This window comes from Pezoporus flaviventris, unplaced genomic scaffold (assembly GCF_033815535.1).
Source record: "Pezoporus flaviventris isolate CSIRO_AGI_PZ_B2104156 unplaced genomic scaffold, CSIRO_AGI_Pfla_v1 ptg000212l, whole genome shotgun sequence".
In the NCBI taxonomy this organism is placed as follows: Eukaryota; Metazoa; Chordata; class Aves; order Psittaciformes; family Psittacidae; genus Pezoporus; species Pezoporus flaviventris.
Genome location: NW_026892760.1, coordinates 1,689,642 through 1,706,691, shown reverse-complemented (window position 1 = coordinate 1,706,691; position 17,050 = coordinate 1,689,642). Strand labels below are relative to the sequence as shown.

Below are 17,050 nucleotides of genomic sequence, written 5' to 3'. Positions count from 1 at the left end.
ACCTATCAAACAAACAGCAAAATGACTGTCATATATTTCATAGTATATCCAAATAGAATAGATGTGTAAGGTGTAAACCATTATCTTGGGGAAAAAAAAAAAAGTTATCATTCATGTGAGGGATCAACTGAAAAATTAATTTCATGGTACGTGAGATTCTGAACTACTGAAAATGATTAAGTGGCACTCATATGCACCAATTTAACCTTAAGGCATGAATTGAGACACATAATCTACACTGTTCCATGTGTCAATGCTTAGCTCCAATCCAAATAGTAAGTAGAACCAACCATGATGATCATTTCTGGCATTTAATCTCATAGGTACATTTTAATACAAGCAATCACTGTTACACAGGGACACACAACAAAAATAAATGGATGTGCTTGAAAGACCTCTAGATACTTTCAGGTCACAGAGGCATTTTTGCAATCCCATGACCCTGCTCCTTCAAATTCCAACTTCTCAAATAAGGAACAAACCCATCTTTTACTGATTCACCTATTCCATGCACCTATCTACCTTGCTAACCATGCTGAGCACCCTGTTCCACCAATCTTATGTCCCCTAGCTTCACAATGAGGGATAATTATTGACCAGATTAGGACAAGAGCAAAGGAAAGGGAAGCAGGATAAAAGGATGCATTAGGAGAGGCCAGGAGAATCAACTCATGCTCACAGTATAAAGAAATGCAGAAGTACTTCCAAAGTGTTTCATGACTCTTGAAATCTTGCAAACGAAGAGAATTCAGACTTTCAAGGTACGACATACAGCTGCTAAAAGCTCAAGGCACCTATTTCTTGCACTTTAGTAGCACCTATATAGAATGGTACACAGAGAATGGTACACAGACTGATAGTCTATCAGAATACTAAATCATACAATATAATAACTATTACAATATAATGATATTTCAAATATTACATTCTCCATTGTAATTCCTTCCCTACAAGTTCAAAACACAAAAGAACCTCTCATTACAGAGAGGTCTATATTCAAGACTAGAGCAAATAAAATTTATTTTTACCACCATACACTGGGCGGTCTTGAAATGCCATTGAATTCAGTGGAAATAAGCACATGCATGTGGTTAGTGGTTAGTAAATCACTTTTGTAGTTAATACTGGTAGGTAGTAGTAATGAATAATTCATAGACTCTTCCAGTGAACAAGCCTAAGAGTACTGATCCAATTGTAACCTAAACTGGTTTTCTATGGCAATCCATGAGAAAAAAAGACTGCCAGTGCTGAAATGTAATCTGTCAACATATGAATAATTATTCCCAAATAAAAGGATTTTGGGGGGTAAAATTTGACAAGGAATAAATATCATCTGACAAAACCTTACATTATCCTCAGAACTTTACATAGTACTGAATGTTCAAGAATGTTCTATGCTGATCCGATCAGACTGATTTCAGTGAAAACACTCCAGTGAGTACAAAAGGGAATTCAATTACAAGACTATCTGTTGAGCTTTTCCAGGTCCCAGATAGTATCTTATTCAGGAAATTTTTGGGAGAATAAACTACAAACTGAGTTCTAGTTTTTGTCTAATAATAAGATTCAATGCACAAGGAAAGTTTGTTTAAATCACAGGGAAGGTGAAGAAAAATAAACTACATATCACATGAAATCCATGAAGAAAAAAATTACAAGATAGTATTTTCCAGTGCTTACTATAAGTATATAGTATAATACAATTATATACTGTTATTGTATTATCAGATAACTATATTAGATGTGCTAATACACATGTACACTGTCTCTAACATGACAAGAACATGCTAATCCTTGTGACACAGATTTTCTTTTAATACAAACCCACACTTTTTACAATTTCTACATGATACAGCAATATAAATAGTAGTAAGTGTATTTATGAACTTCACGTAGTCTCCACAAGTTTTCTTTATATTTTTCTAGAATTTACTTTCCTCTAAGTTATTTCATTTTGGCAGCAATATAATACAACTTTCACAGTTCTAGTTCATGCGAATTGCTCTCTTTAATTTATGAATGAGACTTATTTCCAAATGCAATGTATTTCAACTGTTGTTCATCAATAATTCAACAGGTCTATTGTAATTTTTCTTCAGAGATCAATATAAATGCAAAAGGTATTTTGCTTTATTTTTATTTTGTCATGACAGCACAGTTTCGTGATAAATATATTTTAAATGTAGTTCTCTTAACAGAACTTAGTTCAGGATGCTGTAAGTTTTCAATTCAGCAAACTACAAAAATAAAACAATTTTTTTTTTGGTGGAGTATATGCATTTTAAAAGTCCAGTTACTTTTATGTTTATCATTTCACATTCCTCATTTTATTTCCAAGTTAACTTCTCTGACTGAGTAGAAAATAAAAAGTTGAGAACTGTTTTAGATCAGCAGCAATGTTGAATCAGTAGTTTACCTGAGGAAAAATTATATAGACCTTTCCCCATTTAGTAACCAAAAAACTTGAAACATATCTGTTTAGCTGGTCATGTTTATTTCAGGCAGAATTTTGGACTAGGACCGGAAAGAGGTGTATTCTAGAGTCACAGAGCAGCATCTGACTGTTTCCAGTCTTTATACATGTGACATATAGCCTGATTTTCAATTTATTAAGCTCAACAAGGGTCTAATAAAACTACAATATAGCAGAATCTATTCTTAATATTGCCAAAATATGTGTCAAAGCCTTCAAAAACTACATGTCGGACCCTGAAACAGTACTAAAATGCCATGAGTTTTAACTTTAAAGTATAATGCACACAATTTTTCCTACCTACAGATAATGTTGCCCTTCAAGTCTGGAACACTGTGGTAAGTCCAGGAAGAATGTCTTTCTCTCAAGAATACACAGACTGGGGTGAGTTTTGAGTTATCTACTGTGCCCATAAAGAGGTCTTTCCAGGGCATGCATACAGCACGACAACATAATGCCCATAAAGAGGTCTTTCCAGGACATGACAACAGCAATATGATTTGAGAAGCTCAAGAAAAAAAAAAAAAAGACTTTATACCCAGTCAGATTTTGAGAAGATCCACTCTCATACTGGTACATAGTTTAGTTCAATTATTATATAAACCTCTGCTGTCTTACATTGTATTTGCACTCTGCAAAGGTCAGGCAGTATATCCTGTTTTATCACATTTTTATTCCTTCTGGTTTACCTTTTCACTTCTGCTGCATTTTCAGAAAAAGTAAAATAGAAATTTTGTTGTTGTGATTTTTAAATATTTATACAAACTGCCTTTACTTCTTTTTAAATATCGTGCCTAAAGATTACAGTTGCTGCAAATTAACCAGGACTATTCATAGTGAAAGTAGCTAGGACAGGATAACCTGTACACTTCTAAAGAAGAAGAGGGGAAGAAATACATTTCTTATGATGTTTTTGGGAATAAAATTTCCCTAAGAAGCTTCAGAGTTCTTTGATTCATTCATCTTTATTTTTTTTTACTACTACTGTAGTAAAAATAGAAAGTCAGAATTCCTGCATACAATACTGATGTAGCAGCAATTTCCTGCACAATTAATCTGTAAAAAGTGCAATTCAAGTCTTCTAAATTTTATTTCTTCTAAATATTTTAATAAAATATTATCATTCAGGCATTCTGTAGGTATGAATAGTTTCATTTGATGTATATAATTAAAAATATCTTTTCATGCAATGGAAAGAAAAGAAACCCGCTTAATTTAGAAATCATGACACTGAATGCAGAAGCTTTCTTATGAACTTAATAAAAAATAGCACAAATGTGCTGGAGTATTTCCGTGAAAGAAGAGTCAAAATAAAATGAAGACACATGTTAAAGCATTCTGGGAGAAAACAACTGGATATGCCTGCGAGAATTTCTAACTGGACAATGTTCATGTAGAAAGTCCCCCAAAACTGTCAAAACAACTACACATTTGCTGTAATGAACAAAACTGAGGAAGTTCCAAAAGCAGTTTTATCATACTGCAGGGTAATTTCAAACAGCACTCAGTTTATAATTTCAAGCTTATTCCTAAAATTTACTTTAAGAAAGCCACAGACACACAAAAATTGTTATGTAAATGAGAATACATCTCTTAAAAAGGGAAAAATCCCTTTATGAAAACCAGAGTCAAAGTGACATCTTTGTGTAAATAATAGTTAATAATTTACAAGGCATCTAAAATCAGCATCAGTTTAATCTTTATTTCAATGTAATCCCTGGTTCACTCATATTTGGGTACCATAAAAAGAGCGAAGCTGTGGTGCTGAATTTGCAGATGCAACTGAATTATGAGCTGTTCTCTGATAAACTGGGCAGCAAAAAGTAGCCATGAGAATTTGTAAAGAAAGCCACAAACAAACTTTAAAGAATAAAAAGCTTTAGACTTTTCACTAGTGCTTTACTCTTTCATTTTTTCAGGCTCACACCCTTCTACACCTGAGATAAACTTCTGGCAAGCAAATTCTATTGCAAATACAAAGTATGAGTTCAGGGAAAAAGAGTTCCCGTAATATTTAAAGAAAATTGAAAGGCTAAAATACAGTTTGGTGGGATTTTTAAAATGCTATCAGAAAAAATCCTAGGCTGTATTACAGCTAAAATATGCAAAACCAAAAATAAAAAAGCAAAAACAAACCCCAAAACTAAAACCAAAACCAGCTCCTTTTCTTCCCAGTTCATCAAAAACTTAAGGTATGTATCTTCAGGAATACATCTGTGCATCTAGAAAACTTTACTTAAACCTTCACATTTTTTCTTTCCAAAGGATCTGTTGGTGTTTGACTGGTTGATATGTTTCCATTCTTTAACATTCAGGTTTCCTGCTGAAATAGAATTACACAGAAACTTGGCAAATGCCTATGGCATTCCATTAAGAAATGCAGCTTTTCCTGTGACATCCCCTGAGAAACACTGGAGAACTGATGCAAAAAAGATCCTCCGGTACTTTTGAGCAGTGTACCTGTGAATGGCCTTGACACGAATAAGATAAATAGTTAAGATTTAACCCGCTTATGATTTTCATTTCTTATTCAATATACTTTGCCTGAACTTTTGCAACAAGAATGACACCTACTACATAAAATGAATTATAATTACTATGTTGTATGCAATAAATTTACTCCTCTTATAAGCAGTCAGTGATAGAAATGAAAAGAAGGGGCAATAAATCTTAGAAAATAAAATCCTGGATTTTTCCAACAATTCCTTTCAGATATTTTTCTAAGAAACTTAGGAAATGCTAAATCCCTTTGGTTGTACATTAAGTATCAGCCCCAGCTGTGATTTCTGTACACAGATAGCAAATTGTAACTACCGTAGTTCTGTACAGACGGTCTTGACTCAGTGTTGATGTGAATCCTTGGAGAATCCAAGCTTTGATTTCACATGTGCAATCACTTTACAGTCATTTTTGCAGAAATATGCAAAAAAAAAAATAAATTGCTTTTGCAGAAACAAAACAAAGCAAGAAATCTACGTTGCTGCAGAGTTTACAAGGCCAAACAAAAAAAAAAAACCTGCCTCGAATCTAGCATTCTGAACTCTTACAAGCTGACAGACAAATATACACATACATACATGCCTGGGTGGATCTTCAAGAAAAATACAGAAAACCATACATATACCTACATTTCTGAAAATCAGGAGATGCCAGACAGTCCTTAGGTTGTATGAACTGTAAAGTCTGTCTCAAAATTAACATCTTGAACATTAAAATCTTAAGTATATAGTTGATTTTCTAGCACTGGATTCATTGGGGATTATAATAAAGGACTGACTGCACACATATCTGCCCTTGTCTGCTAATGGATCTATTTTCTTAGCCAAATTCAGGCAACATGGCATCTCATCCATGATATTAATGTTTACTGTTCATAGAACGGTACACTTTAGCCCAGCATCATAAGTTCACTGTTACTGTAAGATTAGTCAGAACTTTATGATTACATATTGAAGCTTATTTTTAGATACCAGACATTTTTGTCACTTTTGAAGTATTTAAGACTCTCCCTAAATCTAGAGGGAGAAATCTTTCACTTTTTCATGGTCTGTTTGCTTCTTTTTTACCATCTACCTATGCAAGAAAATTCTAAAATCTAAAGTAACAGAAGCATTGAGAAGGAACAATGAAAACAGTGTTCTTGCAAGAAAAAAAAAACAAACACCAAAAGTTATTTCTCTTGTGGAATCTTAATATTTAAATATCTTAGTGTTTCTTATTAAAAAAAAAAACAAAACAAAACACTAACCCCCCAAACAAATGTGTGCTTTAAAATCATTTCATCTGTCTAAATCATCGTTTTCTCTTTTAAACATGAGTGTACCCTGCAGTGACCGTGTAGGTTCTTTACCTCCTTAATTTTCACTTGGCAAGTAGCCCAAGCCTCTGCTTTAAATTTCCCACTTGGTAGCACTAGTATGGCACCTGAAGAGTAATTAGTCATAAGAAAGGGAATCTGAATTGTTTGCTGAGAAGGAAAAAAATGTGCATGCCTAATAAAGATTTTTTCCTTGAGTACCTGCAACATCATTTACGTTTTTTTGCTTAGAATGCACTGCTCTTTAAATAGACCAGTGACCACTATTTTTTAAAAACTTTCCAGAAAAACTGAGTGAAAAAAAACTGGTTTGTTTTGAAGACTATGCTATTTCACTTTTAGCCAGTCTTCTACAATACAGCAGTATTTATCTTGACACAAATTTTGCCCCTTTCTTTTTTAAGTTTCCTGATAACAGCCTTTTTTATTTTATTTCTCATGTTGCTCTCATACACACACATAAGGTGTAGTCCTTTAAGAAGTCAAATCATGAAGATGTCTGAGCAAGCAGAATATTTTACCTAAATTACACATATAACTCTATGTGAAGTTTATACTGTCCATGAAACTTTACATTATGATACTGTTTGTGAGATAGGCAGATCTCCATTGGTTCCAATGACCTTGGAAACTCTTTTTGAACAATTCATTACTTATACATAGTTATGCAAAATGAGTAACAGAAATGAGGTTTTCCCTCCTCTAGAAATTAGCAGTTCCCCAGCATTACGAAAGTGAAAAGTGCTGCTCCTGGTACTGCTTCTGCCTTCTGTACAAAGACCTAAATGCAAAGAAGTTTGAGGGGGAGGGGATTTGATTTCTTTTTTAATGTCTGCCTCCTTCTAGCAGGTCCATCTGTTGTAGCACTATAATTCTGGAAGCAGGATGTGTGTGTGACCAACAGGAGACAATTACTGCAAAAGTGTTTGTTGATTCAGCTCTATAAAGGGCAGGCCAATCACTACAGTATGAATAGAAAAGAATTCCAGCTGAGGAGCTGCATATAGATTAACACATAATACATATATATAAATGAGTATGGGGAAAACTAGAAAGGAGTAATAGTATGGAAAAAGATTAAGTAGGAATGAAGACCAAAGTAGAGAAAGCTGTCATCTTTGGGGTTTTTAACCAAATAGTTTACTAGTCTGTATTTTTATAAAACTTGTTCTCTAGCTTTCCACCTTGACAGAGAGTGATGGGATTCAATCAATTATGGAACTGGTCTGAGAAACCTTTGGAAGAAAACTCCAGTTGCCTTGAACACTCTGCTCTTGGGGTGTATGAAGATGATTTCTCCAAAAGTGCCTGCTCTGCACAGAGGAATGGGTTCTAGTTCATGTGAACTGACCAGATTCTCAGGGAAGTTCTCAGGCCACAGGTTAAAAGATAAACTTCCCACACATATTTCAAAGAAATTCTTCCCTGTGAGGGTGGTGAGGCACTGGCCCAGAGAAGCTGAGGATTCTCCATTCCTGGCAATGCTCAAGGCCAGGTTGGACTGGGCTTTGAGCAACCTGGTCTAGTGGTAGGCGTCCCTGCCTATGGTAGGGGGCTTGGACCTTTATAAGGTCCCTTCCAACCCAAATCATTCTATGATTCTTTTTCATAAGAGTTAATTAATTGGATTGATAGTAAATCAGGCCTCAGTATTATTTGCACATAGTAACTGATCCAAAATCTCACATGCTAGTATAAATAATAATATATATAATATAAAGCATGCTAGTATATAACAATTCATAACCTTGATCATAACAAATTCAGAGACAAAAATCAATGTTATCAAATTTACAACAACAGAATTAATCTGAACATTGCAAAACAGCATAATGAAAAGTAGTTTACCTCTATGGTCAGTTTACTAGTTTGAAGCCTCTGATCAGCCAGCTGTAGCTCATTTGCTAGTTTTTCATTGTTTTCTTTAAATAGCTTCACAGAAGACACTGTTGTCTTTTTTTCATTCTGTAAAACAGCTAGCTGCTGCTGCAGTGACTTAATTCTTTCATGTAGTAGTGTAACAGAGGAGCCTGGTTTCCGGACAATGATATTTCTTCTTTTTGTTCTGTTCCCTAAACATAAAACAGAATGTTACTAAACTGACAGATCATCATAAATAACATAATTTCTGATTTTTCTTTGCTCTTCAAAGGACTGTTCTAACCAGTAAAACATTTCTCAGTATCCAAGGTGGTAAATTAATTCAGTTAACCTGTAAGCGCTCTATGTAGTTCTTATTCTGAAGTGCAAACACTGCTAACTCAATAAAGGCTTGGAAGTTCACTGGAGCTCAAGTTTCTGATCTGATTCCGATTCCCAGAAATAAAGGCTTCAGTACCTTGTTAACAGATTTTTTTTCTTAATATCTAAACCAAAATACAGATAATTTTGTTTCATTGGCTAAAAGGGGCACAAAGAACAAAAGGTAGTGAAAAGCCTTATCTCAGTCAGTAGATTCAATGTGTGGGATTTAGTAAAAATAGGGTATATTTTAACTGTGCAAAAAGACATTGCTTGACAGTCACTTTATATAATAATTTCAGTTAAAAATAATGAGCTGTGAAAAATACACTCGTAAATTTAAACAAGCAAATCTTGCAACAGCATTTAAGTGGGTTTGTGTAATATAGAAGAGATTTTGGAATTTCAGGCAGAAATGCTTTGCCAATCTTACTTACAAAGTTGTGGAAATACATATTATTCCTACCTTTGTTTAGAATTGATGGACATGAAGTTGTGAGACAGCAGATCTTCCTCCTCTTGGAATGTAATTTTTCTAGGTCTTTATTCTGTGAATGGCCCGAAATAAAAAGCAAAATCACAAAGCTGGGACTTTTTCATTCACAGTATCACAGTATGCTAGAGATTGGAAGGGACCTCAAAAGATCATCTAGTCCAATCCCCCTGCCAGAGCAGGAACACCTAGATAATGTTACACAGGAATGTGTCCAGGCGGGTTTTGAATGTCTCCAGGGAAGGAGACTCCACAACCTCCCCGGGCAGCCTGTTCCAGTGTTCCGTCACCCTCACTGAGAAGTTTCTTCTCAAGTTTAAGTGGAACCTCTTGTGTTCCAGTTTGTACCCATTACCCCTTGTCCTATCATTGTTTGCCACTGAGTAGAGCCTGGCTCCATCCTCGTGACACTCCCCCTTTATTTATTTATATATTTATAGACACTTATAAGGTCACCCCTCAGTCTCCTCATAAGGGAGATGCTCCACTCCCTTAATCATCTTAGTTGCCCTGCGCTGGACTCTCTCCAGCAGCTCCCTGTCCTTCTTGAACTGAGGGGCCCAGAACTGGACACAGTATTCCAGATTCGGTCTCACCAGGGCAGAGTAGAGGGGAAGGGGGACCTCTCTCGACCTACTAACCACCCCCCTTCTAATACACCCCAGGATGCCATTGGCCTTCTTAGCCACAAGGGCACAGTGTTGGCTCATGGTCATCCTGTCGTCCACTAGGACCCCCAGGTCCCTCTGCCCTACACTGCTCTCTAACAGGTCGTTCCTCAACCTATACTGGAACCTGGGGTTGTTCCTGCCCAGATGCAGGACTCTACACTTTCCCTTGTTATATTTCATCAAGTTACTCCCTGCCCAACTCTCCAGCCTGTCCAGGTCTCGCTGGATGGCAGCACAGCCTTCTGGCGTGTCAGCCACTCCTCCCAGCTTAGTGTCATCAGCAAACTTGCTGATAGTACACTCAATTCCCTCATCTAAATCATTGATGAATATATTAAACAATACCGGTCCCAGTACTGACCCTTGAGGCACTCCACTAGTTACAGGCCTCCAACTAGACTCAGCCCCATAGACTACAACACTCTGGCTTCTCTCCTTCAGCCAGTTCACAGTCCACCTCACTACCTGATCATCCAGTCCACACTTCCTCATTTTAGCCGTGAGGATGCTGTGGGAGACTGTGTCAAATGCTTTGCTGAAGTCAAGGTAGACCACATCCACCGCTCTGCCATCATCCATCCACCGTGTTATTTCCTCATCAAAGGCTAAGAGATTGGTCAAACATGATTTCCTCCTGGTGAAGCCATGTTGACTGCCCCTCATAACCCTCTTATCCTTGATATGCCTTAAGATGGCACCAAGGATAAGGTGTTCCATCACTTTCCCAGGGATGGAGGTGAGGCTGACCGGTCTATAGTTACCCGGGTCCTCCTTCTTGCCCTTTTTGAAGACTGGAGTGACATTTGCTTTCCTCCAGTCCTCAGGCACCTCTCCCGTTTCCCAAGACTTGGTAAAGATGATGGAGAGTGGTCTAGCAATGACTTCCGCCAGTTCCCTCAGCACCCGCGGGTGCATCCCATCTGGACCCATGGATTTATGGATGTCCAGGTTGCTCAACTGGTCTCTAACCCATTCCTCATCGACTAAGGCAAACCGCTCCTTCGACCTGACTTCATCTAAGGTCTCAGGGGTACAGGGCTCTTCAGGACTGCCTGCAGCAGAGTAGACAGAGACAAAGAAGGCATTCAGTAACTCTGCCATCTCTGTATCTTCTGTCACCAGGGCACCCATCCCGTTTATCAGTGGGCCTACATTGCCTCTGATGTTAGTTTTGTCTGCCATGTATTTCAAAAAGCTCTTTTTGCTGTCCTTGACCCTTCTTGCCAGGTTTAATTCTAAGGATGCCTTAGTCCTCCTAGCTGCCTTCCTACATCCTCTAGCAGCAGCCTTATATTCCTCCCGAGTGGCCAGCCCCTCCTTCCATGACCTGTAAACTCTCCTCTTCCACTCGAGCATACCCAGCAATTCCGTATTTAGCCACGCAGGTCTCCTGGCCCTCTTCCTTGACTTCCTACGTGTCGGGATGCTCCGATCTTGAGCACGGAAAAAGCAGTCCTTGAATGTCAACCAACTATCTTGGGCCCCTTTACCTTCAAGCAGCCTTGCCCATGGGATTTCCCCTAGCAATTGCTTGAAAAGACCAAAGTTTGCCCTGCTAAAGTCCAGGGTTGCAATTCTACTTGGTATTCTACTAGTCCTACCACACAAGATCCTGAACTCCACCATCTCGATGATGATCCATGCCTGCAGCAGAAGGACAGAGATCTCCACTTTAGGCCACAGCTCTGATAAATATATGTGAGAGTGCCAATAACTGTCCTGATACTGCACAGGGTATTAATATAATTAAACCATGTGCAGCAAAACTGAGAAAGTCTTCATGTCATAATTATCTCATCTCCAACCCCAGCCATAGCTCAGGACTTTGGAGATTTCTCTAGCATCCCATTGTATGAGAATACCGTGACCCAGTTCAAGTGCCCTTAAATCTTCAGGAGGGATTTAAGATTCCTGCTAAAACTGGCGTTCCCGGTTGTTGATACTAAGCCTGTTTGCAATGTTATCCTCTGTTGTCACAAACTGTATTTCCAGTTACTTTTCCTGCAACAGGGGACTTCTACTGAAGTGTATTTACTCAATTAGGGCTCTTGGGAATAGTTCCTGTTTATGCTCCAAGTCCATCAGTCTGTCACATATGTCAGAATGTACCAGAAAATATCTGTGTTTTTTTTCCAATAGGAGCAGAGGGTAAATGGGCAAATAAGAAATATACTGCCTATGTCTACACTACTAAGCCAGAGAGACCAGCACCTCTTGGATTCCCTGCCTTGTATATCCTCACATAGGAGCAGCAGGAGATAACAAGAGTAGCACACATTGTCAGATTTTCACATATATCATATGCATCTGCTCATATTGTGTATTCTATACCAACAGATGGTTGCAGAATTTCCCTTTTTTCACCTTTTGTGCCAGAAAAATAGATCTTTTGATAGAAACACACAATCAATAATATATAACAAGATGATAGTCTATATTTGCTTCAAAATTTTGGAGAGTAAGAAAGTATGTTTTCAAACTCTTTATTATATGACCATACATAGCACAATTTCAAACTAGTTTTCTAACAGCATGAAGTTGTCCAGCGTTTCAGTATTCTGTTTCTTGAACTAAGAAACAACAATATCTTTTTCTGTTTTAAATTCCATGAAGTGATTTATTTGGACAAATGCAGGAGGGAAAAAATATTAGAAACTGTTCAAAAGTCCAAAAATTAGTCATCTGTTACAGACTGCATGGAGGATCTAAAGACCTGGGAAACAACCAGCTGGCTCTTTTCTGTGAAAAAACAGCATATAGATGTTAAGAATGAGGCAAGGGGTTCAAATCCCAGACAATGAATGTAAATAGGTTAAGAAAAAGCTAAAAGCATAGTTTTCTCTAGATAGAATTTCTTGGACAGTGATAGAGCCAAAAGCATCTTTCTAAGACTCAGACAACTATTTCTGCACACACCAGATGAACTGAGAGGTGTTCACGCTTGATTCATCAGCACAACATTTTGCTAGAGGGGAGATAGGGATATTACTTGTTATGGGTTAGGTCACCCTGCTCTGTACGGTTTTTCTGATTGAGAGAGAGCTTAATGGTATGTCTGCAGCATTCTTTGGACTGAGAGGCAGCCGGACGTAAAGTAACTAAGTTACTGTAAGTCTGGACAACTTATAGCAACTTTACATTTTTTAATGAGCTTTTGCACATCTTACACTCCCTCCACTGTAGACGCTATTATTCCACATTTACAGTATTCTAAATTCTAATGAAACTACCCACTGAGTATCTAGAAACAGATTTTTTCAGTTTACAACAGTCAAATTAATTAAAAGGGGAACAGCAGTGACAATACTACAAAAATGCACAAGAGAACAAACCAAGTTCTATTAGATACCTTTTTATTATACAGGTGGGGTTTGCCTTCTAAACAAACGATGTTGCAGGGCTTTTGACTATCTTGTGTTTGCTTTTTTTGCTGTTGTTTATTTCTGTCTGGCAGTGGATCAATGTTTCGTACTATGTTCGCAATCACCATTTCCAAACTTTCAGAAGTTGGTATTTCAGGGTCACTAAAACAGCACATTTAGGAAAACAAAACAAAATAAAGTTAAACCTTAAAAGTTCCAAACAGCCAGTGCTTGAGCACAGAGAACATAACACATGCAAGAAAGTAGAGAAACTAACACAAAAAAGAGCCAGTACTGAGTTGACTTATTCAACAGATGTTTACAAATATGATAAAGAAGAAATCTGGGAAATTATTTTATCAAATTCTACTATGTTAAATGGAATCTCACTCTACAATGCCCTGAGGTGTGAGACTTCAACGGCTTCTTAAAGGACAGCTTTTGTTACAGTCTACAAAAGTCACACACATGAAAAACTACTTGTTAGTACTTCCAGTCTGTGAATGGCTCACAAAGACATACTGTTTTTATATTTATTTTCATTTTCACATTTGATAACAAAACAAACAAATGCACAGTACTTTACATTCAATTATATTTTGTTTTAATTGAACTTTATTTGTAGTGTTGACTGAGACAAACTCAGAAATCACACTTCAGTGAAATATCTGCCAAGTACACCTTTGGAGTGCTTTGAAATTCTGTAATCTTGGTAGTCCTTCTACTGAAACTGCCTCCCATGCACAGAAACTGGACCTGAAACTTCCACTCTTCTTCAAATTTTTCCTTAAACTTTCACTCAATATGCTCTTAATTTCATAGAATCCCACTGCCTTGCCCCAGGTTATCATTTGTTTTCTGATATTCATTGAAGTCCATTTTAAAACATGAAGTCTTGGATATAATATTTTTCTATACTACCAGTGGCTATTAAACATCATTTGTGCAAATGGATTTGTGAAGGAATCTTCTGATAGAAGGTTATTTTGATTTGTTATTTCTTAAACCAAGGCATTTAAAAAGGCACAGTTGAGTTCCAATTAAGTTGCACCATCATAAAAATGAAAGGTTTAGATATGGTGGCTACTTAACTAGAAAAGAGGCCTTAAATTGAAGAGTTCATGCAGAAACATCTTTATAATTTTCAAAACGTGTCCTGACACACTGGTATGTCTGATTAACTGAAAAGAAAAGAAATCAGTGTAACAGTTTGAAGGTGCTGGAGTAGCACAGAGATTTTACAAACTGCGTACATATTTTCCTGCTTTCAAGGAATGTTCTATTTAGAAAATTGAAGGCCTGAATCTAGAAACTCAAAGGCAGTAATTACTGATAAAGAACAGTATTTATTAATAAATAGAAGAGGGAAGTAAATGAAAGTATCTCACTAACTTGTTGAGAATGACACCTTGAAACATAACCTTCAAAAATGTTCACTATCCTATGACATGAAGTCCCTAACCTGATACCTGCAGAATTACTGAAAGCAGTATTTACGGATAGCCATGAAAACCAATGCCATACAATTACTTTTCACTTCACTCAAACTCAAACTGCAGTAACAATTTGCTTGCTGAATTTCATTCTTAAAAAGCAAAACACAGTAAATTAAATAAAAAGCTCACTGATTGCAGCAGAAAAACACGTATGTTTTCTGTAAAATCAGATCTGCAATATGAAATTAAACAGAAAAACAAGATTCACATTAATGATAGCAACTGACAAATTACACTGTTCTTAATTTGTTTTCTCTCTCAAGATCCTGTGTTTAGGAGACCCCTATTTTGCATGGGGAGAAGCTCTGTAAGATATCTACAGCCAGCATGAAGCCTAAGAAGATGACATTGTCTTCTTTGCTCTTTTTTTACCTTCTCTTTATTTTGGGTAAAAAAGGCTGGAGGAATTTCTTTGCATGTCTCTTAGGACAAAGTATTGAAATTCAGGGTGTGATACCCATTCACCCAGTGGCTTACTGCTTCCTCCACAAGTATGTGTGAACAAATAGAAGCAGAGGCAAAAAATTCAAAATGCTTATGAAGCTTGCCACTGCAATTTTCTAAGGGACTTGTGACTTACGACTGGGACTCTATGCAGTAACAATTACCTTTAAAGAACTGATTTTTAACCATCATTCAATTAAAGTTAGTACAATGACTGTGTATAAAACATACAAGAAATAATTAGTGTGGATGGTTCTTAATTTAAAGGATGTTAAACAGCTTGTAGACATCTGCTAGCAAGCTGAAATGGGTCATTCAAAATTTATCTAACTAAATTAAGGGGAAAAAATGTTTCTCCTCCCGGGTTGGCATGTCACAAGATAACTAAACCGACTTAGTAGGCTTGCCTGGGAATCCTTAGCTGTCAGTGGTGAATATGCAAAGGGCCAGCAAATTAAATCAACCTGCCAAACTGTCAATTTCAAGCCTCATGACTGCATGAAAATAGCATCACTGGAAGAAATCAAGCATTGCCTTCTTTTGGGTATCCTGGCACCTACTCAAATACTCATGCAGTTGTGGCTAATTTTGCATGCAAATTTCAGTCAATAAGCTCAGAACAAGACCTCCCAAGATATTTCAAAGGATCTGACAGTATTTTTTTTGAATACCAAATCAACAGTAGTTGAAATTCAATCTCCATTTGCTAGTGCTTTACATATGCACAGTGTCCCCTCTACAGGGCTAAGTTAATGAGAGCTGTACCTGCTTTCACTCACATCCTCCCAGCTGTCCTTACTGAAGTTCTCAAATACATTACTCATAACCTTGATGGACTGTTTGAGAAAAGCTCCATGATGTCCCAAAGAGCTCTTTTTCTTGGCTGTTTTTAATTTAACCTTGGCGCCTGTTATCTTGCAATTACATTGCCCAAAGGTTGCCACTGCTTTGGCTTCATCCAGTAAATACTTCAGCTCCTGTACTTGACTCAGCAAATCTTCATTTTCATTTCTCAACCTGCTAGCTTCTGCCCCTTGCCCCTTCAAAGAGGCAATTTCTTTTTCCTGTGCATCAGTCACTAACTGAAGTTCTGCTTTGTCTTTTCTTATTTTACAAATCCTCTTAAATAGTGTTTCCAGCTCATTTTCTCTCGTGTCTGCATCTTCCTTTTGCACTTTTAAAGATGCTTCCAAATAATTTTTCTCCTTCAATAAGTCTTCATTTACTTCTTTCTGTTTCTTTAATTCCCCTTCAGTAGCTTTGAATCTTCTTTCTAGTTGTTGTACCTAACAAAAGCAATGATAGCATTCAGAACATTTCATCCTATCCAGCAGAAAAAAAAGTGTTTCAAATATATTTATTATATGACAATAATATTACATTAAGCACGAGGACAAAAGCAATCTGTAGTCTCTAATTTAAAAATAATTCTAACGTAGTGCAGATGAAAGCATTTTAGTTGCAATAATACAGCTGTTGAACAAAGGGCAGATGGTAAAAGAAGTTAAAATTCCAGGCAAAGTGACACAGAAGTTTAAGTATGCTAATGAACCTTTCTGATGCATCTTGAGCTCATTACTGATTTGGTTATACATACTAATTGAATTTTAAAAAACATTTTCAGAAGGAAAACTATTTTCAAATACAGACAATTTTGCACTAGCTATCTAAATCCCTGCCTTGGCAGGGGGGTCGGATTAAATGATTTCCAGAGTATTTTCCAATTCTAACAGTTCTCTGATTCTGTGTAAATCAACAAGTTCTTTCAAGTGCTGTAAATACACAAATGAAATATTATTTTGATCTTCCAAAGAAACCCAAACAAATCTTAGCAAAAAATATCAGAAGCTCATCACCTAAAAAATATGAAGGCTGAAATGCATTTTCTACTCACAGAAAGGGAAAATCTATCCTATTTCAATGAAGCCACTTTACAAGCTTCTTATACATAGTTCCAAAGAAGTGTATTCAACCTATACATATGATATATATGCTTTGTAACAGCTTTTGAGGTTTACATATATTCAAGGCCACTAACAATAAACTGTTTTTC

The 17,050-nt window shown here is 36.7% G+C and overlaps 1 protein-coding gene across 3 annotated transcripts in view; it reads right to left on the bottom strand.

Moving 5' to 3' along the window:
- Nucleotides 1-17,050, bottom strand: part of CNTLN (centlein) — a 197,690-nt gene that overhangs the window by 47,440 nt on the left and 133,200 nt on the right. For all 3 annotated transcript variants that reach the window (XM_061441239.1, XM_061441241.1, XM_061441240.1), the window contains 4 exons: nt 15,763-16,283; nt 13,046-13,219; nt 8,998-9,092; nt 8,139-8,362 (listed from right to left, as the gene is read on the bottom strand). In XM_061441239.1, the coding sequence (XP_061297223.1) occupies nt 8,139-8,362; nt 8,998-9,092; nt 13,046-13,219; nt 15,763-16,283 (1,014 nt within the window). The remainder of the gene's footprint in view (nt 1-8,138; nt 8,363-8,997; nt 9,093-13,045; nt 13,220-15,762; nt 16,284-17,050) is intronic.